Below are 25,786 nucleotides of genomic sequence, written 5' to 3'. Positions count from 1 at the left end.
AAAAGAAAAAAAAAGGATACCTAGCCTAGTGCCTTGGTAGACTCGATGAGAAAATGCGCAGAATTCTGTACGAGAAGCCTAGAGCCAAAGGCTTGACTGAGAATGGGAATTTTATGGTTGAGTTGTCGAGGGGGTGGTAGTGAAGAGAGAATCGTTTCAGCTTGAGTGAGAGCGATAGTGAAGAAGCTGATCTGCCGAAAGTGGGTTTCGTTTGGTTGTGCGAGTTCCGTGCAATGGGAGGAAAGGAAGATGAGTGACGATGTATGAGGATGAGTCTGTTCTAGTTGAACAAGGCAACTAAAAGTGAGGAAAGGCAAGATAGATAAGGAAAGAAAGTGAGAGAATCTTTGACAAGTCTCTGCCTTGTTCTTAGTAGAAAGATATCGAGGCACGATATCGTGATCAAGCCAGACCAAATACGTATGAGTGATCTGATTCGATGTAATATCGCCTTTCCTTTCTCACTTTATTGCCTTTCTCGTTTGTCCAACAAAGCTTGGTTAAGGGACAAGGACCCCGAGGTAGAAGCTGATTCTCAGAGAGAATGCGATAAAAGAAACAGGTTGCATATAGATAGATAGATAGATAGATAGATAGGAAAGAAGAAGAACAAAAGTTGAGGAAAAGGAGGAAGAGAGAGAAAAAAGACTCTCAGATACGGTGGTTGGAATGTAATGATGGCGAGCACTGGAGTGCAGGGGTACGTGATTAATTACAGTACAAAACAGCAGCAGAGGGGAGAAGTGATAAATCGACTTGGGTACTCGAGACACCAAGTCTGCACACCATAGGCATTTATTGACAAGCAAGCAACTCGAGAAACACCCCGAGCAACTGACGGTCTATTAGGAACTCTGCTCAGTATTTCTCGTCTCTTCTGTTCCCCGCCATCTCCCCTTCTCCTCCTCCTCTCACACACATGTCGCATCATGTGGCAGAGAGCATCTGGGCAAAAACCACTGCCAAGTATTCATCCAGCTTAACGTATCCCCTTCGCATTTTGACTTTTCCTTGTGGCTGGCTTAACTTGTTCAAGTTCCTCTCCTCCTCCAGACCGCTTGCCAGCTGCCAATGTAGTACGGCCTTATACTAGAGTGACAACTTGCTTTCTCTACTGAAACGTTTTTATACCAAGATATTTCTATCCTGCCCTGGATCTTATGTCAGACTACTCTGCTCAAGTCAAATCATCTCCTCTCTTTTATCGTATACGTATCGGAACTGTCTGGCTGTTCATCATGCATGACATGGCATGCCAGGTTGTCACCATTCTCGCTGATTGGCCGGCTACAATATTGCCTATCAACCACCCACCAACTGAACCTTCAACTTGACTAGGCGCCTTTTGTTGATGCCGTACAAACAGCACTGTATTTGAATAAACATAGGCTTTGCTACTGAGTGTTGGCGTCCTTGGTACAATCCTATTATATCTTTGTCTTCCGAGTACTCATAATACATATTACAATCCTGTCAGCTTGGAGCAGAGGCAATTCTTCTTGTTAATTAGTCTTGAATCTATGACCACCTACTGAATCATCCACCATATTAGTTCCCGCCACATTTAGGTAGATCCTGCCGTCTAGTAAATCTTAGTTATATTATGATACCTTGGCTTTCTTTCCATTCACTCGCTCAATCCAGCTGTCATTTTATTTTTGCAGAGACCTTTTATTGTTGTTCAATCGCTCAAACTCTTCTCATGTCGATTCCATGCTAACCAGTTCTATCGGTACCCAAAGCAATACTAGAATAAAAAATACCTCGCACGCACTCAATGTCAAGTCAATCCGCACTACAGCAACTACCTTGGTGAGTCACTGTGATCTCCGTCATTGTCTGGCCGCATCTTTGGTTGCCAGCCCGCCGCTACACCTGCTGCCACGATACCTGCCATCACCGTAGGAGCTCCCAGTGCAGAATTAGACCGTGACCTCGTGGATCTAGGCCTCCTGCCTGAGTTGGGTGTCCCAATCGGCGACCCTTCAAACGGATTCTCCTGGATTGGCGTTTGCGGTGCGTTGAGAGAGTTGGATCGAGAATGAGAAGGGCTTCTAGACCTGACCATCTCAACCGCCTCCTTAGGGTGCTGGATTGCAAACTTGAGGTTGTTCAACCGTCCACCCTTCATGCGCCGAAGGAAGTTGAGCTCGTCGCGGACATCCGCCAATGGCTCGGGGTACATGCTCATCTCCTCGTCGGACACCGTAAGACCAGGCACTTTCTTCGCACGCTGCTTAAGGAACTCGGGAATCAAAGCCTCAAGGAAATGGTCAGGGATAAGGCGAATGATGACGCCGACAGGAATAGAGAGGAAGCCAAGAACGATGGCCATGGCCCAGAGCTCGCCACTCTGCTTCTTCTTAGCAATCTGGAAAGCTTCGCCGCCAACGAAAATGATCAGGATCTGACCACCACACATGATAGCGCTGATACCAATAAAGAACCAGTTCTTGGTAAGGCCTTCGAAAATGTTGAACTTGTTATCCAGACGACGGTTACTGTATACGTTAGGAAAAATTCAATTTGCGTTACAAGAGGCGGCACTTACTTCCATTGGTTGAAAATCTGCATCCAGACAAACGTATTGAAAACCAGTGTCTTGATTTCCTCGGCGCTCGGTTTCGGCTCTATTGGCACAATTGGGCCCTGGTAGTAGAGGACGAAGGTAATAACGAGTTGGTAGATAGATTGACCGAGGATCATCTTCCACATAGTGACAGATATAATACTGGATCCCTTGGGCTCGGGCTTTCGGTCCAGAACACTGTCGTGGGGAGGATCGGTGGCGAGGGCGAGGGCAGCAAGTGTATCCATGATGAGGTTGACCCAGAGCAGCTGCACGGCGGTCAGCACAGATGACTCTTCGTTATTAGAGACAGCTGTAACAAATGTGAGGATAACCGCAGTGATGTTGACGGTGAGCTGGAATTGAAGGAATCGCTTGACTGCATCATTGACTGCACGTCCCCATTTCAGAGCTTTGACAATGCTGGTGAAGTTATCATCCATCAAAATAATGGCTGAAGCTTCCTTGGCGACCTCAGTACCAGAGATACCCATGGAGAAGCCGACATCGGCCATCTTGAGAGCAGGGGCGTCATTGGTACCGTCACCAGTAACAGCAACTGTCTCGTTCTTGTCCTTGAGTCTCTTCACCAGGATACGCTTGTCTTCGGGGGATGATCGTGCCAAAACATGCAGGCGGGGAATGATCTCCTCTTGCTCCAGCTTAGAAAGGTTGCGGAATTCAGGTCCCTCCATAACAATAGAGTTAGGCTGAATGATGCCGCACTCCTTTGCAATGGCCTCAGCGGTGATTTTGTTGTCACCGGTAACCATGCGAACGACAACACCAGCCTGCTGGCAGAGCTTGACAGCTTCTGGGACACCTTCCCGAAGAGGATCTTGGATACCGACGACGCCAATAAAGGCCATGTCCGAGAAAAGATCATCAAAGACAACTTCGTTACCGCCATCGACACGGCCGGCATTCTTGGGTGGCCATGAGGGGAAGTCCTTGTAGCAAATGCCGATGGTTCGGAGTGACCTTCTCGCATAGCTCTCGATGAGCTGCTGAACAGTGCTGACATTATCATCGGACATAGGAGCAAGGGAGTCGTCGTTGGCTGGGTCACCAAGTACTTGAGTACACTTGGAGAGGATGATTTCGGAGGCGCCCTTGATGTAGAGACGTGCACTACCGTTGGGGCCCTGAGTAACGATACCCATGCACTTGCGGCCAGAGTCGAAAGGAATGAGCTGCAAAACCTTGGCGTTCTCACGCTCCTCACTCACGGGACCCATGCCAAGATGAGACTTGGCGAGAATGAGTAGGGCAGTCTCAGTCTTGGAACCAATGAAGGTCTTTTCTCCGTCTACCTCGCCTTCGAAAGCGGTAGAGTTGAGTGCAATAGACTTGAGCAGAAGGTCCTTCACAGGTTTGCTGAGCATCTTGGCAAACTCGGAAATGCCAATATCACCACTAGTGTCCACTGGGGTAGAGGCACCGCTGGCATCTCCAGAGGATGAGCCACCAAAACGGAGACTTGTTCCAATAGTTCCTGACACAACCTGCATCTTGTTTTGGGTCAAAGTGCCGGTCTTGTCAGAGCAAATGGTAGAGGCATTTCCCATGACCTCACATGCCTTGAGGTGTCGCACAAGGTTGGCATCCCGAAGCATTCGGGTTGTCGCAAAAGCCAAGGCCAGGGTAACAGCAAGGGGTAATCCTTCGGGGACAGCAACCACAATAATAGTAACGACAACAATGAAGATGTTGAGGAATTGCTGTCCTTTTTCAGCGGGTGTATCATCAGAAGCCGGTAGCCCAGCCAGGAACTTGATAAACAGAGCAATGAAGAGCGCAAGACCAGCAGCACTACCGAGCTTAGCGATGTAGGTAGCGATAACATTCAGCTTCGCCTGTAGGGGAGTCATCTCAGGATCCTCGTTCAATGACATGAGAGTTTTGCCGTATGAAGAGTAAACACCAACTGAGGTAGCCATATAAGTGCCAACACCTTCCATGATGCGAGCGCCAGATTGGATGAAAGGATCCAACTTCTTGAGGTCGTCATGGTTCTCGATGGCGTTATAGACAACCTCAGAAGCCTGTTTTCGAATAATGTCTGATTCGCCAGTGGCCTGAGATTCGTCACATTTGACATTGAAGCCCTCGATCAGAACTCCGTCGACCGGTACCAAGTCACCCGGCTCAATGTGAATCACATCACCGGCTAAGACGTCAAAGACAGAGAGTTCTATTGTCTTTCCTGATCGAATCACCTTGACCAGACGGTCCTGTTTCTTTTTGTTCAGTTTCGTGAATTGGCGTTCCTTTTGGTAATCGTTCAAAGAACCGACAATGACGACGATGGCGATGGCGACAATAATCGCAACGCCTTCGACCCACTCAACCTTGGGCTCGCCCTCCTCATGCTTTTGGCCAAAGCTTTGATACAGGCCAACTGCGAGACTGACTACCGCAGCGATTGATAGCAGAATCAAAACCTTGTCGTTATAAGTAATCCACATAAGCTCCAAAAGGCTCTTGCCTTTCTTCTCCGGTAACCTGTTGTCCTTGAAAACACGTAATCGGTCGGCAAAACTATCGCCTGTTTGCGCTGCAGGATGATCTTCGCGGGGCATCTGCTTCTTAGATGTTGCATCCTCAAATGAGATCTTGCCGGTCAGGCTCTTCTCATCCATACTCAATCCGGCCTTTCGATCAGATCTTAAACCCTTCTCGATACCATCAATGCCACCTAACATATAAAAAGCCGAAAGACTCTTGGGGTTGAACATTTTGTTCATCTGGCCAGGTGTAAAGGCAAAGGGGTTGTTTTCCACCTCGAAATCTTGCTCTGTGCCTGTATCTGGTTTCAAAGCGCTCTCATCGTTGGTAATCTTCTTGTGGTCGTATTCGGAGCCTTTCAGCGTATCTGTCTGTGTCGAGTTGGACGCCACAACAGTAGTATCGCCTTGTGAAGAAACGGATCGAGACATGTCGTCAGAGTCGACTGAGTTTTGTCGCGATCGGTGGTTCATAGGCACAGATAGGAATCCAACACCGCGTTCGCCTGATCTTGATGTTACTGGGCTCGAGACATTGTGGGGACTTGTTGGTCTGCTGTCTCGATTCTCAAAGGCCATGGATGTGTCCAATTCGGGTCTCGAAGGTCGTTGCGACATGCCGCTGGTCGATACAGGGTCGGCTATTGTTGTAGGACTAACTGCATCGTCTTGCATGTTGGAAGGATGTGACTCTTGGGGCGGTTCGGTAGAAATATTAGGGTTGACAGCGGTGGTATCAATGGTGATGGTCGGGCTGGGATGTTGATCAGCATTCACCAGTTGATAAGGGTTTGAATCACTGGAGGCCCCTTGAGCCTCTGCCTCAGTCACGTACGCGCGACGCCTCATGGGCGGATGGTCATCGTGATCAGCCATACTGGGTCGGGCAGTGCCGCGATGAGCGACAGCCTAGAGTTGGAGGCCGGAGAATTGACAGCGAACCAGATTTGAGGCTATGCAGCGGCAAAAGTGTTGTCGGTAGTGAGGTAAGTTAGTGTATTATGTTGAGCAAAAGGGAGCTTCAAGGGAAGATGAGGGCGTGGAGCCAGGAGCGCATGGGGCGATGTTGTTTAGATGGAAGTAAAGGAAACTGGTATTAAGAAGAAGCCTCAAGGGCAGAAAGAAGTGGAATGATTTAAGGTATCTGTAGAATAAGCCCCCGAGAACTTAATCATGGCCAACTTATCCTCGACTTATTAAACAACCAAAAGAAAAGGTTAAGCTGAAGATTGAATTGAGGAGAAATGCATCAAGTGGAGGGCAATGGATGGGCATCCAATGTTTTTCGCCTCGACCGAGCTTGCTTCTCTCTGGTCCAGTCTTCAAATTGAGGCAGTGCAAAGCGTCGACTGTTGCTGATTGGTTAGCGAATATCACTACGGGTGTGTGTGTAGAGAGTTACGTACCTGGAGGGTATTGAGGTCCCGTCCGTCGGTCGGTGCAAGGACCGGGCAGGCGCCGAACGAACGGAAGACTTTCTACCTTGGGACAGAGTAGTATTCACAACTCCTGGAGCCAGATCTTAGGCATTGATTGCACCTAGAGACTTTGAGCAATACAATGGACGAGTGAAAGAATTTCCACACGCGGAGACAGGTTCCTGCTATGTGTACAAGGACGTACTTGCACTGTGCTATATTCCCGATCAATTTCAACCATAAGGTGGTAGCAAGCTCTATTGCTGGCTCACTCTTACTTCAACTTTACTTCAACCATAGATCCTACGGCTTAACAAAAGATCGCCTTATCCATATCTGGCTCGCTCATGCCTCATCTTTCTGTACAGTCAATTCCGTCGACTCCACGGCCAGGGCACTTCTCTCGTGATGGACCTTTCCTCGGCGGCCTCGCACCCTTAACGCCTTTGGCGCTTGGAGAGGGGGGCTGTGTTGCACATACTAGCTTCAACATAACTCAAACTCTGAGTCTCAGAGTCACGGGTCCATGATGAGATGAAGAAGATCGATTTGGTGACGTTCATTCAGCTTCGTTTGTCGCGCTCAACAGATTGTGAAGCAGCTCATCATCCCCATGTCGCCACAGTGCACACGCACTCGCACTCGCGCATGATGATCCCGTCTTGGCAACGTCTAGAAGCTCTGGGGAGAGCCAAGACTCTAGCATCTATCGGCCTGTAGCGTTCCTGGACTGCCTTGTCCTGAGTCGTCAATGGCACGACTTGGCGCCAAGCCCACACGCTTTTTGAAACAGTTTTTTACATCGGGAGAAGCACGAATTACAGTGATTGGTGGTCAAACGTTGACTAAGTCGGTATTTCCAGGGAGGGTTTCATAGCATGTTTAACGCCGTGATGTTAGTTACCATTCCTGACTCAGTGCATCTGCACCTATAGTCGGGCAAACGAACATTATCTCTGAGATTTGTATCCGTAAATCTGTTTTCGTTTGTACCAACAGGCAAATGACGTCTCACGAGTCACTGCGCATCGTGGCTGGTAGCGAGATGAGCAAGAACAATAGCTTGAATAAGCCCCAGTTCAACGTAAATGCCGGAAAATCCTAGGTATACTACACACTGGTATGGGCGAGACAGTGGTCGACATGACGACGCGATACTATTCTGACTAGCCGTGGATCCTGTCTTGGTCCAGTTTTCGCCCCTATTAAGAGCCCAGGCATGAATATGGATGTCACTGCGGCTAATCCATGAAGTCGTGCTTGAACCCCCCGTCTTTTCACATTCAAAAATGTCTTCTTAATCAAGCAACTTCCCTGGTGAGACGGACGTCTACGGCTGAGAGAAGCATATAGGAATCGAGTCCGGGTCGGACTACATAAAGTCCTATGGGCAATTTCGTTGTAAATTGGATCCTCTCTATCCTTGTCCCTTAGCTGCGGGCTCTTGCGTAGTCACACGGCTGATGAGCTTATTTTCTTAGATTGCTCAACCGTGCATTCCGGCTTAGAAGAGAGTCACACATTCAGCAACTTGAGGATTCTGACAGCATGTCATGGGAGCGTTAGTTTTTTCGAACACCGCGATAACTTGACCAGGGGTGTGGATCATAGCCCTCTCAATGTTGAGAAACAATAGTCCTCTTCAAAGTCGTACTGTACCAGGGGATGTTTAGTTTGTTACACTAGGATTAGAGCTCGGATTTGATCCTGTCCAAGTAACCTTGGATCGAGGAGCTGTAAACCCCATAACGCTATTTATTAACCATCCAATCGTAACGTTCTTGAGACCCCACTGCTCGGGTCAAGCTTCGTTTTCTGATATTTGGAGCCTTGTCCTTCATGTCACTAACGGGAAAGAAGCGAGATTGGCTGGGCAGGCAACTTTGATATGAAATGAGCCAACTGCGTCTCCTCGATGACAACCCGTCACACTTGAAAAACACATTTATCGCGAAGAACCTTGATTTCTCTGGTAAGGGAGATCAAGGCATTGGCATCTTGACATGTCAGGCTTGGCATTACTATGCCGAAAGAGACCTCTCGTATCTCCTTTTTATGCCCGTCGCGTGTCACATGTCGATCATGAACAAATGGAGGTTTTGATCCCTTAAACACGAGGCTTGGCATGGCCGAGGCCACTCTTTTCATCAAGGTCGGAATAATTATTGGAGACTGGCCCATCATACAAAGTTTTGATATGTAGGAACTCTGCAATGCTATACGGGCAGCCGGAGGCCTTCTTAAGTATAATGAAAACTTGAATGTGGCGGGTGGCACTGCACAGCCACATATCTAACCAATGGCCAGGCTGTTGGGGCTTGTGTCCAGATCATGTTGAATAGAGCAGATCGAAATACTCAAAATGGGTGCAAAATGAGTCATGAAGCGCCGCTACTGTCGCTGAAAGCGTTCGTTACCAGAAATCACCTCAAAAACAGTATTTTGTCTCAAATTCAACGATGATTAATTGTCGTTGAAAAAGAGTTGTTCACGTCTCATTTAGGAAACGAATCTTGAATTGTTCAGCCAATCAAATTACACTTTAGATCTTTGCCCAGAAATCTTTCGTCTGGCAGCTTATGCAGCAAGGGTCTTAAGCCATCTAGCCAAGCCGAGCCAAGCCAAGCCAAGCTGAACCGAGTTTAAAAATCCTGGGCTGATTTAAATGTTAGTCAACAGGTGAAGTATATCGTAACCATATAATGAATGGCTCTCATTACGTCTGGTGGCATTACTCAGCCTCATCGGCTAATTCCAATAAGAGCCATTGTTTGCGAACACGCGATGCATGTACACAAGTATAGAGTGGTCTCCCGGTATCTTCCTTGCCTTCTTACTTTCGGCCTGGTGTTCGCCGTGACTTTACTCTTAGTGAAATGACTCGGCCGGTTAACCACTCGGTAGTGTCTATAGCTTCGCTACCCTACCAGGTACTTAGTTGGCCGAATAGTATTGTGCAAAGCATATGCCTGGCGAGCCAAGTGGCGGCTCAACCCCAACAACTACCCTCCAGCTACTATCACGTATGATCCAGGAGGCAGTGCTTTTGACATCACATGTGATGTAGTCTCCCTAGCCATTTGTATTACAAAGTCTGTCTGTAAATCCGCAGAAGTTGTTCGACTAGACTACAAACTGAGCCCAAGTTTTAGCTTTATCTAAGCCACATTCAATGAGAACTTGTGGTCAGTTTCAAGGTTCGGGTGCGTCACTACGATTCATGTAATTTATAACCCAGCCCAGCTTACCATGGGAAATCAAAGCTTTTGTGTTTGACTACTATATTAGAGAGATATGCAAAATGTGTTTCAATATGTATATTCGGTGGCCACAATACATATACATTTCGCCTCCTGCACCAGGATATTGGACCATGGGATCTGCGAAGCAATGTTTTATGAGGACACAGGACGTATTAGTTGATGTCCATGCCCATTTCGCTAGCACGTATTCGTCTTTGAAGTAACGAGGCAGAATTGAGCCCAACTTGACCAGTCTAACCCAGGATTTACTAGCCACTTTGAAACTGCAAGAGAAGACGGCAAACTGGAAAGTCTTGATAATGCCTTGAGAATGTCTCATAAGCCCCGTGAACTACGAGGCTGGTTTCATATGAGTAGAAGGGGGAAGAATACTGCCATGAGCTGTCACATCCCGAGCCTGGCGCAAACAACGTGGGAAGCCTAAAATCTGGGAGAGCATGAAATGGTCTGATAAGACTAATCTCCAGTTTGCGCCAAAGGATTAAGTGTATGTAATATGACACTATCAAAATATGACCGTACAAGCCTTGCCAAGGTCCTGGCAAGATCCGGTTCCCAGCGGTTGCACGGAGTACGACGGTCCTTGTTTGTCATATCTCGCGATTCAATCTCACGTAAGTAGATTTGCGCCCTAGCAAACAACAAAAAAACCCTGACGTATCTTACATGATACTCCCTGTACTGAAACTCACAATTACAAAACCCATGCGATCCGGAACGTAGCATCGGGTTTCATTTCGTGGGAGAAACCTTTTTCAGTTGCATCATCAGATCCTTCGCTACTATCATCGCACAGCCTCCTTGTCAACTAAAAGTCCCATGCTTCGTTACGGCACAGCAAAATTCAACTTCCTTATTGATGAATTTCCACAATTTTGACTCTCTTGAATTTGAGGATTTACAAAGAGACGTATGCTAAGAGAAAAATGGCTCTTGGGGAATCCTGCTTTCAACTCCACCGCATCGTGGCTGTGTATTTCCAAACACCAATCAGCGGGATCCGTTTCTCCTCTTTGGACAACACTTTCCTATATGATAGACTTTTAACTGCTATTAAGTTACGGTGAGAAATGGTACATGTGCTATCTGGCCCTGTCTAGCCTTGCGTTTGCGGATTGTGCAATAACGGAATCGTGGTGTTCCGACATTGAGCAGTCCCCGGTGTCAAGATGTTGATCAACTATTGCGATGGGCTATGCTACGCACATCTAGACCATTGTTAGGATCAGTCGGTTCTATCGGTGCTACTTGAATTTCACTGGAGTAGCATGATGGCATGATAAGTGCAACAAGTGCAAGGTGTGAATGTAAAACAAAGAACTTTTGAACTCCCTGAGTAGAAGGTGTTGACGACTAAATCTGCCGCACTTTTCGTGGCTCTATCTTCATCAACCGTACGCCTTATCGTCGTCCCAAATCCACCTTACGGACAGGGACCATGTCCTCGGCGCCCTCTTGGTCCTTGATCGAATTCTCAACTCCAAAGAAGGGTGCAACTCCATGTCTCAGTACACCTTTCCAGAACCCAGACACAATCTCTTTCAAGTCGCCTCCAGTCTGCTTAAAGTCGGGGAACGCATTGATCTCAAGCAGCCAAGCAGTTCCTTGGGCATCCACAAGGAAATCTAGGCCATATACCTCGAAGGCATTGGGCAGCGCCTGGAAGTGGATAGGCATAGCCTTTGCTGCAGCCTCGAAGATCTCTCCAGTTACCTCGCAAATCTGGTGGAAGATATCATCGCGCACGTCGCCTGACAAGGGCAGGTCCCAGAAACGGCGCACAGTGTTTTCGTTTGGTGAATCTTGAAGACATGTGTTTGTAAGGAAAGACTCGATATCCTCTGGTGCATCTGACGGCGCAGCATAGGGCTTTCCAGCAAAGAGTGCCAGCATGTGCTTGTAAACCCAGACATCGAGGCTTCCTGTGCACATCACGTAGGTGCGAATGTGGAACTTGCGCTTCTCGTCGTCGACAAGAAGGGGCGGGTGAATATACGGCTGCGCAACAAAGTGTCGCAGATGCGAGGTCATAATGTTGTCGCCGTCGTCATCCTGCTCAGCGACATCCTCCTCTTCATCATCAGTGTCAGGCTGGTCCTCCTCCCAGAGGTCAAAGATATTCTGAAGCTCATCCATGGAGCTGAAGAGTCGAATGCCTTGGCCGCGATCACTCATTCCTGGCTTCAGGATCCACCACTCCTTATCCTTGGGATTTGACTGTTGTTCGTTGCGTTCCATACTCTCTCGGAGGTCAAAAGCTTCCACTAGAGCATCGTCTAGAAACTCGGCGAAGTCGACTTCGAAGGCTTCACTGCGCTTGATGTGAGACGCCAAGACGGACTCGGGGTGCTTTGCCACCCAGTGATCGACGGTAGTGGACAGAAAGTGTTTTCGGATCAGAGCCTTTCGAATCATATAGCTGTTGATTAGAGTCGTACGCTCATGGCTGGCGGCATACTCAAAGTCGATGGCCTCGTACGCCACGATCTGTAATATATTTCCTTCTGAGGGGACGATCTTCGCAAGAGCTGGCTCATCAGACTCCGGTACTTCAGTGATTACATTGAATATGCCTTCGGGGAACAGTGAGTTGAGGGCGGAGAGAATGAGTGGTTGTACGTAAGAGTCTTCGTAGGAGATGACAGCTTGAATCGAGGGGCTCTTTTGCCTCAATGCCACCTCTTGCTTGATTTGGCTTGCCTCTGAACCTGAGTCCCTTTATCAACAGTAAGAATATGTCTATTTGTGGTCTTGGTAGAATACAGGCATTGTGCTTCTCTCCTAACTCTGCCCACCACATATCATTCGATCGAGGACACTTACAGTTTGAGTTCCTGCTGGTTCCATTCTCCAGGACCATGCATGAAGTTTGCCTTAAGAGGTGTGATGCTAAAATAGTCAATAATGGAATTTTTCTCGTAGCAAACGACGTACCTTGTCAATCCCTCCTTCACAGTCCATCCGTCGTTGCCCGGGCCAGACTCTTCCACACTCTTGTAAACATCAGTGAACTTTGGCGCCCACTTGAAGTGCTTATGGGTATGCCCTTTTCGTGAGCTAGGCCGGGCGGCATCATCCACCTCACCCCCAACACCCTCACGTATCCTCTCCTCTTCTTCGTTCTCGTCTCCAGCCTCGCCTTCGATCTCTTGGAAGCAGCCACCTTCTCTCCAGTAGTTCTGCAAAACGTTGGTCCATATAGCCTTGTTGTTCTCCAGCCCCTCTACCAAGGGCACATTAACGCTGTAGAGGTCTGCACTGCCGTCTGTGGGCCATTGATTGTAAAGTGTTTCGATGACCTTGACGCTGCGCCGGCAAGCTGCCTCGATGATAACTGGGTCATGGTTTCGAGTGAAGAAGGCGAAGCTTAGCGCAATGGATTTCTTCTGGCAAACAGCCGCCTCTAGAGCAGCACCCAGCGTCCCCGAGCTAAGGGCAAAGACTGCTGTGGTGTTTCTGCCGTAGTTAGGCCCACTAACAACAAGGTCGATAGGCCCTCGATCTTGGAAAAAGTGATGAAGACCAATCTGAACGCAGGAAGCCGGCGTTCCATCAATCAAAATCCATTCCTCGACATCTCCTGAGGGGGAGGGTCGATGGTGAGTGGTGCCCGGAGAGTCCTCACCGTGGATAACTTTTGAAGGGCGGTAGTACAGAGGCTTGAGAGTCTGCCCAATCATATGTGCCTTCCCGATCCATGATCTCTGGGTATGAGGCAAGCAGACTGAGACAGCGTGGCCGGCTTGCTGGAGCTGCTGAATGAGACAGTGAACGTAGGGAGAGGAGTGTGGTGATGGCGGCCCATCGTCATTCGTGACGAGGATATGCATCTTGACCTATAGAGAAGGTGTCACAGGGTCCTTACAATCTGGTCTGGTAGTCAGTATGTCTTTTTTCTAAAGAATACGCAGAGAAGAGAGAGAAAGGACTCACTAGATTGCAATGCCCGTGAGATACGTAGAGTATTTGATGAAATCAATGTCAGGGTGAAATCGCAATGAGGGGCACGTGGGGCAGGCATGCAGAGTCAGAGAGAGCGCTAAGCACGTCAGTACGTCACAGCATGACTTCCAATTGGGCTTAATGTTCACAGGCACGGGTGTCAGGGGGGGGACTCATGTAATTATCATGAACTTGTCTTTTCTTTTATTCGACTACATCATGAAAAAAAAATCTACCTAAAAACCGGGGCTCACAGAATCGAATACTTCCAGAGGGAAACCCCTTAGCGAACCAGACCAGCCGTACCGAACCTTCTCAAATGTAATAAACCGAAACAGACTTGGCCTTCCATCCTCTCTTCCTCTTTCGAGGGCAGGTATCAACAATAAACGCTGTCTCTCAATGCAATACATGCCATCGACCCTGTCGGCCTATTAGTCCTTTTAACGCGCCAATACCGTCCAACGCCAAAACCGGTCCGAAGTTCCTTTGAAAGGCAATAAGTAGGATTAAACCATATGCAGAATTATTGAAGTTCATGGGGCAGCCACTTGACCGAGATGTGACACCGTAGTAGAAAGCAAATGCGACGCCTATGCACGGGGAGGGATTTCCTTAGATGCGGGTACGCTTAGACTCCCTAGTGTCGACGCTGTCTGCGGAGCGTTTGCGCGATGGTGATTTAACGACACCTTCCTTGGTTCGTCGCCAAGAGTCGAAGGGGCTTCGCTTTCCAGGCGGCTTGACAGGAGTACCTTCGTCAGGCAATTTGTTGGTGGATCGAGTGACTCGTCGAGTAGACGGTGGTGAAGCGGGAGCAAACCTGGGTGCTTCAGGAGTGCAAGCGCGTTCTGGCTTAGACGCAGATGGAGTTTCTGGGACATGTAGCTCCTCATCATTCTCCTCGACGTCAGTCACAGCCTCCTCTTCCTCAATCTGCTCATCCGTCTTATCATTGTGGAACAAAAGACGAGGTTTAATGGAACTTCGAGTTAATGGGCGGTTGAGATGAGCCTCAGGATCCTCTTCTGCGGCTTGACGCTCATCCCAATCATCCATCTCTTGCTCCGACCACTTGCGGAAGAATCTCTTTCCACGGCTGTTCGAATTAGCGTTTGCATATTAAATAATTGGGTTAAACAAAACTTACAATGTGTACACCATGCCATCCTTGCGATCAGCAAGATCATCGACAGTCTTGATGCCTTCTCCAGGAACCTTGACCTTGCGCTTGTCGTGACGTTTAGTAGTCTCAGGTCGCGGTGCATCGCTGAAGAATGGGTTTTCCGATGTAAGGAAAGGATTCTCTTGGCTCTCGTCACGAACAGGTACTCGATCCCGGGTATCGGTGAAGATCTCAATAGGCTCCTCAACCTCTTCCACGGAAAAGCTCTCCATCGAGATGCCGGTGTACTTCTTGGAAGCTCGTTTCCTAGGAGTCAAAGTCGCTTCATCGGCATCGGAACTAAAAAGGTTGCGGGCGACTGATTTGATGTGTGCGGTTTTCTTTTCTGTGGGTGGTTTTTGGGGAGTCTTTGATGGTGTGGGAAGCATGCCAGTGGCACCAGCAACAGAAGAGGTAGATCGCTCATGAGTGCGACGGCTCGCACCATCGCGAGAAGTTTCCGCCTGCATGTTTTCTGTTGCACGGCGAACGAAATCACTAGCAGGCATGCGCTTCTTATGCGGCAAGGGAGAAGCGATGGCAGCGCTCAAATGCTTGCTTGATTTTTTGGCAGTATGCGGTGATTGAATTTGACGATGTGATGCGCCGGGTGATGGAGACCTTGTTCGTCGTGATGAAATTCGTGCAGATTTGCGAGGAGTAAAAGGTTCCCAGTTGTCCTGGTATCCGAGACGAGGAGTTGGCGGAGTGCGGATGCGGGTGGGCGGTGGAGGAGTGGTAGAGCCGTGATGGTCGGCCATTTTGATGGGCAGTGAGAGGCAGTGGCAGTCAGTGTTGACTATCGATTAAAACAGTTGAGGGACGTTGCTGGAATATTAAGCTTATCCCTCGAAGGATAGTCTTGACTTAATACTAGGAGCTTGGTCTCGATGGCTGCCAGGTCTACCCGATAGGATTGCTTCGAATTGGCCTCGTTGACTGACGTGATAAACAGCGCAGTTGACTCGGGAATTACAGCTGTCGTCTTGAAAGGGGGTATATAGTCTTTGGGTATAGCAACAGAAGAGCTCAATGATGGAGGTCGCTTGCTAATTGATGATAATGGCAGATTTAGAGATGAGAGTTTGTAGGGTAAGATGTTTACATTTGAATAGGAAGAATCAAGATGAGAGAAGTGGCTGGGACAAAACTACCCTGGAGTGTGCACCAGCCTCCCAGCCTCCCTATTCTCTGGTTGTGCGACCAGGTTTTACCCACTAAAAGATAGCTCCACTTGCAACCTAACCGCGTCCGTCGTGTCAGCAACCCCTCCTGACGCGTCTATTACGCGACAGATTACGGCCAATCAATATGCAGCCACGAGCTATGAGTTTAAATCAATGGTGGGAACAATAGCGGTGCCCCTCATGAATTAAACAAAAGCTGCCATTCCATAGCAACCCATGACAATCAATTCAGCAAGCGCCTACGGAGCACAGTGACCCTGCATAGGTACGCCACAACGTCTTGTACACGATATTTGAAACGTGGACGTCTCGAAACACACGACCTCACTGCGACCATAGACCGGCGCTTCCAACGTAGTCGGTCACTGATACTATTCTCAACAAGCTGGGCCTGCTTCTACTGGATTGGATGCCATAGCTGTCTGCCATAATGGCTGACGATACAACTGAATATACAGAATCCAATATCTGGGAGTCTCCCGGAGATGATGATGGCCCACCGACCTCTCGACCCAGAACTCCTAGAACTCCCAAAACCCCCAAAACGCCGACACAAGAACGCCCAGAGCCCATCGACCATGAGGCCGCATTGCGCAAAGAGCTTGAAGGTGTTCGGAGCATAAACGAGTCCATTGAGGGTGTCATCTCAACCTTGGAACGTGCAGGGAGTAATATGAACGTATGTTTCTCATTGCATCGTCAAGTGTGTATATACTAACCACCTACAGACTGTATTGAGCACAGTGAATAATGCTTCCGTTCTTCTCAACACCTGGACACGGATACTATCCCAAACCGAGCATAACCAGCGACTAATTCTAAACCCTGCATGGAAAGGCGCAACAGAGGATATTGCTGAACAAGAGGCTGAAGCCATTCAGAAACAGCAGGCTGCTGAGCGAAGAGCTGCCGAAGAGGAACAAAGGCGCGAGGAGTTGCGGCAGCGCCGGGAAGAAGAAGAGGAGAGACGAAGGCTGGCCGCAACTGCACCTGCACGAGGAACCAGAGGAACTAGAGGGCTCAGGGGTACCACGAGAGCACGAGGCCGAGCCGCCACCACGAGGAGTGTTAGCTCTAGCTATACATCCGAAAGCACTACGTCGAGCATACCGAGCACTCGCGGTACCTCAAACATTGGTCGAGGATTTGGTGCGCGCCGAGCGAGGGGGACTAGATAAGCCAGAACAGGTTCATCTCACGTTTTAATGACAGATACCCAATAGATATTCTTATTATTACTTCTTCTTGAAAAAGTCACTCATCTTTTTCATGCCCTTGGTGTTGACTTTCCTGAGATCCCGAACTCCCCTGCTCTCAAGCGATTTCTTTTTCTTTTCCTCCTCCATCTTTCTCTTCTTGACAAAAGCCTCGTCCTCTTCCTCGTCCAAACCACGCTTGCGAGAGTAGTCGATAGAGTGAGCAGCCATGGCTTCGGCGCGCAATTTGCTAAGCTTAGCCAGGTACTCGTCCAGAGGCGAGAAGTCCACAATAGTCTCCCTTTTCAGCATGTCCTCTAGTTGAGCTGTAAGAGATGGGGCAATGTAGCCTGAGCAGATGAAATTAAAAGCAATCCGTAATCTCTGAAGATTTATTATTTCAGGAGATGCCTCAATAGCACTGACAATATTTTCTGTGGTTGTCTCTGCAGTCAAAGAGGTGGCTGCGGTAGAGGTTTCAGATACTTCTGTTTCTGTCGTTGCAGCAGTCGATTGGGAATCGGCAGATTCCGAATTAGATGCCTGCGATTCTGTCCTTGTTGTTGTAATCTCTGTCGTTTCTCGCTTCTGTACGAGTATAGGTGCTTCCAAAGCCTTCTTCACGAAATTCTCCTCCATGCTTGGAGCAAGTCCGCCCTCGCGCATTCTCTTTGCTTTGTCTAGGACGACCTTGACGAGTTTACTCTCATTTATTCGGAACATGTTCTCATCTCCTGCTTCAACAGTATCGCAAACCTCGGCCATTCGGCTCTCGATGAGCTTCCGTGTCTTGTCGCATCGCACGATTTCAGATAGATGTGACGACCCTTGTGGTAGCTTGTCAAAGTAGTCGTCACTGGAAAGAAACAGCCGCTTTCCTTCTGAGCTCTTTGACTGGGTTTCCGTCAACGCTGGAAGGACCAGAAATAAGGGGTCGATTGAAGTCGCTAGAAAGAGATCCTGGCCCATGGATACTCCAGTCTTCTTGACGCTATCCGTAGAAGAGTCTGATGAAGTCTCGATCAGCCAACTTCGAGGAGTCGTGTTTGGTATCGCAACTTTGGTGAATTCATATATGCCTGTCTCTGGACACACGAGGTATCTCGCTGGTCGACCATGTCTAGGATTGGGAAGAGTGACGATGCGCGCTTCGGGGGTCGCTTTTGAGGGAAGTATGAAGATTTTCGAGGGGTTCTCTACCCGAGACGACAGACTGAACTTGGATGAGGTAGATTTAGGTTCTGAGGCTTTCGTATCAGCTGCAGCAGCTTTGGTTGATCTTGTCCTTGCCATTGCAAGATTGTATGGAAAATAATTAAAAAGGAATATGAATATGCGCAAAGCTACTCGTTTATAGAATCCAAAGGAGAAAATGTACCAAGACAGATGCGTTGATGCTCTCCAAAGACAATTATGTGGTCTGGTAGAAAAGCTAAAAGAAATGATACTCATGCTACAGACAATGTAATAGTGAATTAAACACGCTGAGACGCGTTTGTACGCGACGGTTGCAGGGGCTACATATGAGAGAGACTTACCGTATTTAGGTTAGTGGATATCCAAGTATAGTGGCCGGCGCCAAGACCAACCTAGCCAGCGCAAAGAGCAAAGAGCTTTGCGCCCGCCCGGCCAGTATTGGTTGACGCATTGGGTGTGGATGTCTTCTTCAACCGCTGAAACAAGCATTCCCTGCATCAACAACTAAAAATTCGTATCTTCAGCATCTTACCCTCACCAACGACTCTCGACCGATCCAGCTGAATGGCTGCCGCCCTCCCAAGGCTATACCTACCGCCCTAATCGATTGGGAATATGCTCTATGCTATAGGACGAACACTTATATCCAAACCCTTCTAAGTGGCCGCATACCGACGGGACTGGTTTCTGGGCCACCCGCTTGAAAATTACTTTCTGTCCCAGGTATCGTCATGGCTCCAGGTGAGACCACAATAATTGCTGAACTGTTCTTTCATGTGACAATCCACTGACCCTCCATGCCACAGCTTCTCCAGCAAAACAAGGAACCGAAGCCCAATGGCCCCCAAGATCTCCGCATGAAGCTCTGCTTAGTACGCCGCGTGGACGAGAGCGATACCGACAGATGATGACATCGCCTTCACCTTCACCGTCGAAAAGAGCTCGCAACTTACCCTCGATGAATCTCATGGCCGAGATTGAAAACGACGATGACGATGAGGACGAGGAAACCCTGCAGCTGAAGCTTCAAGAGATCCAGGCGCGGCTCAAGTTGAAAAAGCTACAGACTGCGAAGTCGAAAAAGTCGGAAGAAAGCGTTGAGCAATTACATGCCACGACCTCGGAGCTCGTGATATCAACACAAGTTCCAAGTCGATCGAGGCGCGCAACCACTCCAACTCGGGAACCACTAGCTCGACAACAAAACCATGTGGAAGTGCCTGCGTCACCCGTCAGGAGGGTTCAAGAGCCCTCGGTGCAAACATCGCCAAGTAGAGTGTTGCTGGGTATTGATAAGGGCCTTAAGGCTCGGGATATCTCCTTGAAGCGTGCGCCCAGCTACCGGGATTCACAAACATCGACTGAAATTGGGCAAACGGGCTATTTGCGAAGATCAAGGTCGAAAACTACAGGGAGCGGCAATTCTTCTTTCTCATCAGAGACGCGCCCAATGAGTTTCAATGAACGGCTTGTTTCCGCGAGGACAGATGAGGCTGCTCGTGCTCAGCGGCAAAAGGACATTCAAAAGCTAAGATCAAATGCATTTAGTATCAGCCAGGATGAGATGGAGCAGTATAAGAAGAAAGCTATTGAGATACCAGATGAGCCATTGAAGGCTCCGTCCTTCTCAAGGGAGGAGATCATAGGGACAACAAAACCTGTTGGCTTGCAACGAAGTTACACCGTGCCCAACGTTCAGGCTACCGAAAAGAAGGCTCCGGCGCCAACTTCTACAGCTTTGGTTCGGAAGAAAAAGTCACCCCATGGCGAAGTCTCTGAAGAACAGGCGGCTGGTTTTGAGCCATACTCTAGCTTCCACTTGTCCAAGAGAATTTTACCACATGGCGTCCTTGCTCGACACGTTTCCGGCAAGCAAGTATACACAATTAAGGATATACTGAAAGTTGTTAAAGCACCAGACTTTGCTTTGCCAGATGTTGAACAAGACATCGTGATGTTCGGTATCTTGGCAAAGAAATCAGAGCCTCGCGCACACAAGCCAACGCAAAAGAATGGAAAGACGGAGGATAGGGGGAAGTACATGGTTATGACCCTAGTCGATCTAGAATGGGAACTGGACCTTTTTCTCTTCAACTCTGGCTTCACAAAATACTGGAAGCTCACAGAAGGGACTGTCATTGCGATACTCAACCCCACCATTATGCCACCCCCACCCGGAAGACATGATACTGGCAAGTTCAGTCTTGTCATCAATTCAGATGATGACTCGATTATTGAGGTTGGCACATCTCGTGATCTTGGAGGTTGTCAATCAGTCAAGAAGGATGGAGATTTATGTGGCGTTTGGATCAATAAGAAGCGTACTCATCACTGCGAATTCCACTCCAATGAAGCCCTTCGCAAACAGCGTTCAACACGAATGGAAGTAAATGGAAGCAGTTTCGGCGCCAGGAAGAATAACTCTAGAGAAGTCATTGGCTGGGGCGCCGAGAAGAAAAAGGAGGCATCCAGGAAATATGACTGGGAAACAAAGACGCATTGGTTCGCTTCACGTTCCATGAGCGCAGCAGACCTGATTGATGGGAAGGACAGAACACCGAACGATCGAAAAGAGAGAGCAGAATTCCTGAAAAGAGATCTGGAGGCAAAGGAGAAAGAACGTGAAATGATGAAGAAGCTTGGCCAGGTTGGCAGCGCAGCTGGAAGGGAATACATGCGACAAGCTGGTTCGAAAGCGGCACTGCCCGCTGCGGGCACTTCAACCCAACCCTCGAGCTCTGCACAAGCGTCAGAGGAAGCTTACAGGCCAGACGCAAAGTCACTGGGCCTACTGGGGAAGGATTCTGCCATTCATCTGAGCCCTGTAAAACGGAAACGCCCAGACAGCTCTCAAGCCAGCTCTCAAGCAGGTTCAGCCATAAGCAGCGGCCCAACGGCCTTCGGCTGGGGGAGCAGTCTAAAGGATAAGCTTTCAAAAATGAAGGAGGGGGAAAAGCTACGCAAAGATGAACAACCTCCAGTGCGGAAAAAGACTCGCTTTGTGACAGATAAGGGTATCCGTGAAGCCGGTAGGGAGAGTCTAGGTGACGAGCTCCACGGCCGGCAGATCATGCTCGACGATGACGATGACGACTTGGTTATTGTATAAAATATTCACTTCTTTCTCCGTTGGGCACTTATATGGCGTACTGGCGAGCATGAGGCTGTGGTTTTTGGCGTTATTGCAGATGCTTCGGACATGTTTACGAAGGAACGATTTTGGTCAGGGTTACCTCATATCGCTTGAATCAAGGCAGGTCTTATTGATAGAATCAACTTAGATGACACCATATGCTCCCTACATGTGACTAAGGCTTATGTGCTTGGTCGGTTCAAAGGCAAGACGTCAACAACATGCCATCTTCTAACCCCCAATGTGCCTCGAGATTGGCATAGCCTCCCCCACTTGCACGTATTGCACGCACTGCGAGAAAAAGCTGTAGGCGATGATGATGTGCGTGGTCGCGGTACTCCGGCGGCGTAGTGCATAACATAACTGAGCTGTGTATATCGGCGGCTACGAAGTGATGGAGTGGGAAATATGATCCTCTTTAACCTTTCCCCTTTGGTGCTTGTCTTATTGACCAACAGAAGCGTTCAGAATCTCCGTAATAACGTGCTTTTCTGCGGTCATCGTTGAGTTTCCGCATTGTGTAGTGGGCATAATGCGAGGGCAAGACATCAGGGGCATAGTAAAGTGTGGTCAGTCCCTCTGTCGGCAGTCTTTGGCTGGTTGCATGAAAAACACGCGAGTGTCCTTTAATTCCTGTGTCTGTTAAGAGAGCTATATAGTCTGATTGTGAAAAATGAGGCGTTGAAGCTCGTCATATTATCATTTTTAGGGGATACTACCATGCAATTTTCTTAATGTTCAGCTAAGTCAACACCAAAGTTAGTTTTTATTAATTATACTCCCACTTCTCACCAACGGCCAATGCTACGGCGTCAAAACTCTTTATTTATTATTGATGCATTCTGCGATCTTCCGGCTTCATTCTAGCTTCTAGATAATACGACTTAATATGTCGCTGTAGGGTAAGCAATGGCCGTCGGCTACCAAGTAACAAGCTCTCTTGTTACCGACCTAAACACTGACATCCCGTTGCAGCTTGGTGTTTTATGCATATATTGCTTCGCTAACCTGATTCCCTACGGAGGACTACGGTTGGGTTGTAATGGCTGAAAATGTTAGTTGTGACGCAATTGTGAACTCTTTGCGAAGACCTTATGTTGGATAAACTTGTTCTGTCGAGAACACCTCACACATCACGGGTCGTCGAAGCTGACAGCTGAAATTAAGTTGACTAAAGAATGATGCCCATTTGGACCAACGTGGTTTATGGAAAGACATGCCACGATGCTTGGGATGGTTACACAAGCAATTGTTACTGGTGAGTAGTTATTTAGCATCGTGATGACTTCTAAGCTGGCAAGATATCCGCTGGTCCGTCAAAGACGCACTGCAGAATTGAAATCGTTCGAGCATTTATTGTTTATCAAGTATAGAGTCATATAAAGAGAAACATTCTTTTGTTCGCGGCCAATGGCTCGGACTTCGAAAGAGCCATGTTAAAGCCGGCTTATTTCAGTTAGATTCGCCAGACTCTTGCTCTTGAATGATACGCTGTCGAGGCGCAGTCACCAGCCATGATCCTTTCATCTCCTTAAACTTTTCCGCGATTATAATGTACTGTACACCCTAGAAGCCTCTCAGCACTCCGTACTAATGGCTCCAATGGAACGTTGACTGGCCTCAAAAGGCTTAAACAAACCCCCACGCTCCAGACTCGTCAAGCGACTCTTAGACCCTGAATCGTAGTCTCGTCGACCCCGGATTTTCTGCATGAATAACCCCAAGAAGCGACTCCCGTGAGCACTTCCCCTCATAGCAAGATGCATACGAGCGGAGTCTTTATTCGAGCCTACCAATCTTTGAGCTGCCCGATTCTCTGACCGGTTCAATCGTCCTCTCGGAGTTGATGGATTGTATCATTTGACTTATTATGGCCCCGCCATGAAGTAACGAGAAGTTATGAGTGATCAAGTTGCAGGTTCGTAACTGGAGAGTCCTTTGAGCCGCCATATATGGGTTTGTGTTGAAGAACATCAATACCCAGGAGATGATATAAAAGCCAAGTCTCCTCCGACTTGATATCCAAATAAGAGCTTACACTATCGCCCATTACACTGATAAATCCTATTGAATACCTTTACCATTGATCCCAACCAAACTTCAGAAAATCCCAACAGTATCAAGCTATATCATGCCTCCTCATAGTGACGCTCCCTCACCAGCAGGGTCCTTCAGCTCCCAGCTATACAACCACAGCCAATGGCACTCAAGCAATGGAAATCACAACTTCGTATCTGATTCTTCATCAAGCGCTTCTGCAGACAATCGCTTGGATGATGTGCAGCATATAAAACGCCCTCTAACACCTGGCGTCTATGTTCCAACCATGTGCTTCTTCGATCCAGATACAGAAGACGTCGACACCGCTGCAATTGCCGCTCATGCTGTGCGACTCGCTCAGGCTGGTGTAACAGGCCTTGCGACGCAGGGTTCCAACGGAGAGGCCGTTCATCTCTCCCACTCGGAGCGGCAGCTGGTCACCGCCACTACAAGAGCCGCCCTGAATGACGGCGGCTTCTCGCATGTGCCCGTGATCGTGGGATGTGGAAGCCAGAGCACGCGCGAGACTGTACAATACTGCCATGAGGCTTGGGAGGCTGGCGGTGACTATGCGCTCGTCCTACCCCCGTCCTACTATGCCACGCTATTTGCCCCGGCCTCGGAAACCATCCTGGAGTATTTCACAAGAGTCGCAGACAAGTCTCCCATACCGATCATAATCTACAACTTTCCTGGTGCTGTGGGGGGCATGGATATGTCATCGGACATGATCATCACTCTTGCACGACATCCAAATATTGTAGGCGTGAAGTTGACATGCGGCAACACGGGAAAACTGAACAGGGTAGCCGCGGCAACCCGCAAGCCTTCAAAATACAACCCAAAGGAGCCCGAGTTCCTAGTCCTCGCAGGTTCCGCCGACTTTCTGATCCCTTCTCTGGCCGGAGGTGGTCACGGCATCCTGGCAGGCTTGGCCAACATTGCCCCGAGGGCATGCATCAAGACCATGGAACTCTATCTTCAAGGCAATGTTTCCGAAGCACAAAAGATGCAGGAAGTGGTCTCACAAGGCGACTGGACGGCGATCCAGGGCGGTGTGGTTGGTGTCAAGGCTGGACTACAGGCTTGGATGGGTTACGGAGGCTTTGCACGAAGTCCACTGCCGAGGCCAGACACAGAGCAAACGAAGCGGTGGAGGGAAGGTTTTCGGGACCTTGTGATGCTGGAGAGATCACTCTAAGTCCGAGTGTACTCTAAGTCTGAGACGGTGATCATGAAGGACCGGCCACGAGTGTCACACCAAAGCAAAAGAAGTGGAGGATATCTTACAACTTGGTATGGATGAGGGAGCTCTGATAGCACGATACACTTTGTATCGTGTCGTATTCTTTCCATAAGTGGATCGAGTAAGCAGCAAGAGTATCCTATGATGCCTTCACACAGAGTTAAGAGTGTATATCCCGGGACCTGCATGAGTCGGAAGCTGGAGGGGGCGTGGTCAGCATCGTATTGATGCGATGGGTGGTTCACAAGGCGTGGCATTGTGCGATGACTGCTTTTAGCGTTGCGCCATAAAAGTGATACTGTATCTGTACATATTTGCCCTATGCAATGAGACATTTTGTGGACAAGAGGCATTGTATTGTGTCTGTGAGCATGGCTGACGCGCAAGACTGTCTTGGATCTATCCTCCGTAATTGTTAGTTCTTCGATGGTGTTTTTTTTGGTTCAGTGTAACATATCTAGGTATCTTACAAGGGTCAACGCTTAATTGCCAAGCCGATCTACAGGAACCCAGAAAGACTCCTTTTGGCAAATGGCATGACAATCACATCGTGTTTCAGTCCCAGATTGGAAATCGACAATGCTAAGATGCCATGACAAAGCACCGTCGACATGTAACCGGACCGTTGAAGTGATCAGCAAATAAATCGGAGCAGCAGAGTTTCCTGTAGAAACAAAGAGAGGATCTCGATTCCTCAAGAGCAGACGCTGTAAGCAAAAGTTGAGCACAACAACCTTGTCGCATAACGAGCTGATCTTTTGCCAAGTCTGTCAAGGGACTAGTAATGAATTATTGAATTTGTTGGCAATGGCATCCATACATTGATTGAAAATAGTAATGTAGATAAATCAGCCGTAAGCATTGGTCTTGCTCGTCCTTGGCAAGTTGGCACATCCATCTCAGATTCAATCGATACTTGCATG

General features: G+C 48.5%; 7 protein-coding genes across 7 annotated transcripts; 3 read left to right on the top strand and 4 right to left on the bottom strand.

The window, feature by feature from the left end:
- Positions 1 to 1,478: 1,478 nt before the first annotated feature.
- On the bottom strand, positions 1,479 to 6,394 carry FOBCDRAFT_221292 (uncharacterized protein). The gene is made up of 2 exons (XM_031178794.3): positions 2,552 to 6,394; positions 1,479 to 2,501 (listed from the first exon to the last, which is right to left on the bottom strand). Exons 1-2 carry the CDS (start codon positions 5,950 to 5,952, stop codon positions 1,805 to 1,807), a joined length of 4,098 nt encoding a protein of 1,365 aa, XP_031044681.2. The 5' UTR covers positions 5,953 to 6,394; the 3' UTR covers positions 1,479 to 1,804.
- Positions 6,395 to 11,058: 4,664 nt separating this feature from the next.
- FOBCDRAFT_221284 (survival protein sure-like phosphatase/nucleotidase) lies at positions 11,059 to 13,751 on the bottom strand. The gene is made up of 4 exons (XM_031178797.3): positions 13,691 to 13,751; positions 12,692 to 13,625; positions 12,581 to 12,646; positions 11,059 to 12,473 (listed from the first exon to the last, which is right to left on the bottom strand). Exons 2-4 carry the CDS (start codon positions 13,585 to 13,587, stop codon positions 11,159 to 11,161), a joined length of 2,277 nt encoding a protein of 758 aa, XP_031044684.2. The 5' UTR covers positions 13,588 to 13,625; positions 13,691 to 13,751; the 3' UTR covers positions 11,059 to 11,158.
- Positions 13,752 to 13,880: 129 nt separating this feature from the next.
- Positions 13,881 to 16,004, bottom strand: FOBCDRAFT_318474 (uncharacterized protein). The gene is made up of 2 exons (XM_031178799.3): positions 14,850 to 16,004; positions 13,881 to 14,798 (listed from the first exon to the last, which is right to left on the bottom strand). Exons 1-2 carry the CDS (start codon positions 15,623 to 15,625, stop codon positions 14,315 to 14,317), a joined length of 1,260 nt encoding a protein of 419 aa, XP_031044686.1. The 5' UTR covers positions 15,626 to 16,004; the 3' UTR covers positions 13,881 to 14,314.
- A 207-nt stretch (positions 16,005 to 16,211) lies between these two features.
- On the top strand, positions 16,212 to 17,274 carry FOBCDRAFT_318473 (DASH complex subunit Duo1-domain-containing protein). The gene is made up of 2 exons (XM_031178800.3): positions 16,212 to 16,730; positions 16,780 to 17,274. The coding sequence occupies exons 1-2, from the start codon at positions 16,482 to 16,484 to the stop codon at positions 17,227 to 17,229; spliced, it is 699 nt and encodes a 232-aa protein (XP_031044687.2). The 5' UTR covers positions 16,212 to 16,481; the 3' UTR covers positions 17,230 to 17,274.
- On the bottom strand, positions 17,275 to 18,731 carry FOBCDRAFT_221281 (ribonuclease H2, subunit B). The gene has a single exon (XM_031178801.3). The coding sequence runs from the start codon at positions 18,697 to 18,699 to the stop codon at positions 17,287 to 17,289; it is 1,413 nt and encodes a 470-aa protein (XP_031044688.3). The 5' UTR covers positions 18,700 to 18,731; the 3' UTR covers positions 17,275 to 17,286.
- A 143-nt stretch (positions 18,732 to 18,874) lies between these two features.
- On the top strand, positions 18,875 to 21,803 carry FOBCDRAFT_221279 (uncharacterized protein). The gene is made up of 2 exons (XM_031178802.3): positions 18,875 to 19,185; positions 19,251 to 21,803. Exons 1-2 carry the CDS (start codon positions 19,176 to 19,178, stop codon positions 21,551 to 21,553), a joined length of 2,313 nt encoding a protein of 770 aa, XP_031044689.2. The 5' UTR covers positions 18,875 to 19,175; the 3' UTR covers positions 21,554 to 21,803.
- Positions 21,804 to 23,606: 1,803 nt separating this feature from the next.
- On the top strand, positions 23,607 to 24,818 carry FOBCDRAFT_181176 (uncharacterized protein; the record flags this gene model as incomplete). The annotated part of the gene is made up of 1 exon (XM_031178803.3): positions 23,607 to 24,818. Exon 1 carries the CDS (start codon positions 23,709 to 23,711, stop codon positions 24,816 to 24,818), a length of 1,110 nt encoding a protein of 369 aa, XP_031044690.2. The 5' UTR covers positions 23,607 to 23,708.
- Positions 24,819 to 25,786: the final 968 nt, after the last annotated feature.

The sequence above is a fragment of the Fusarium oxysporum genome, chromosome IV, assembly GCF_013085055.1.
Source record: "Fusarium oxysporum Fo47 chromosome IV, complete sequence".
Lineage (NCBI taxonomy): Eukaryota > Fungi > Ascomycota > Sordariomycetes > Hypocreales > Nectriaceae > Fusarium > Fusarium oxysporum.
This window is presented reverse-complemented; position numbering and strand designations above follow the sequence as displayed.

Coding starts and splice junctions, on each gene's coding strand:
- FOBCDRAFT_221292 (XM_031178794.3), bottom strand. CDS start 5,952: ATGGCTGATCACGATGACCATCCGCCCATGAGGCGTCGCGCGTACGTG. Junction 2,502..2,551: donor CAGATTTTCAACCAATGGAA/GTAAGTGCCGCC, acceptor TAACGTATACAG/TAACCGTCGTCTGGATAACA.
- FOBCDRAFT_221281 (XM_031178801.3), bottom strand. CDS start 18,699: ATGAGTATCATTTCTTTTAGCTTTTCTACCAGACCACATAATTGTCTT.
- FOBCDRAFT_318474 (XM_031178799.3), bottom strand. CDS start 15,625: ATGGCCGACCATCACGGCTCTACCACTCCTCCACCGCCCACCCGCATC. Junction 14,799..14,849: donor GATGGCATGGTGTACACATT/GTAAGTTTTGTT, acceptor TAATTCGAACAG/CCGTGGAAAGAGATTCTTCC.
- FOBCDRAFT_221284 (XM_031178797.3), bottom strand. CDS start 13,587: ATGCATATCCTCGTCACGAATGACGATGGGCCGCCATCACCACACTCC. Junction 12,647..12,691: donor GTGAAGGAGGGATTGACAAG/GTACGTCGTTTG, acceptor TGACTATTTTAG/CATCACACCTCTTAAGGCAA. Junction 12,474..12,580: donor AACCAGCAGGAACTCAAACT/GTAAGTGTCCTC, acceptor CTGTTGATAAAG/GGACTCAGGTTCAGAGGCAA.
- FOBCDRAFT_318473 (XM_031178800.3), top strand. CDS start 16,482: ATGGCTGACGATACAACTGAATATACAGAATCCAATATCTGGGAGTCT. Junction 16,731..16,779: donor GTGCAGGGAGTAATATGAAC/GTATGTTTCTCA, acceptor AACCACCTACAG/ACTGTATTGAGCACAGTGAA.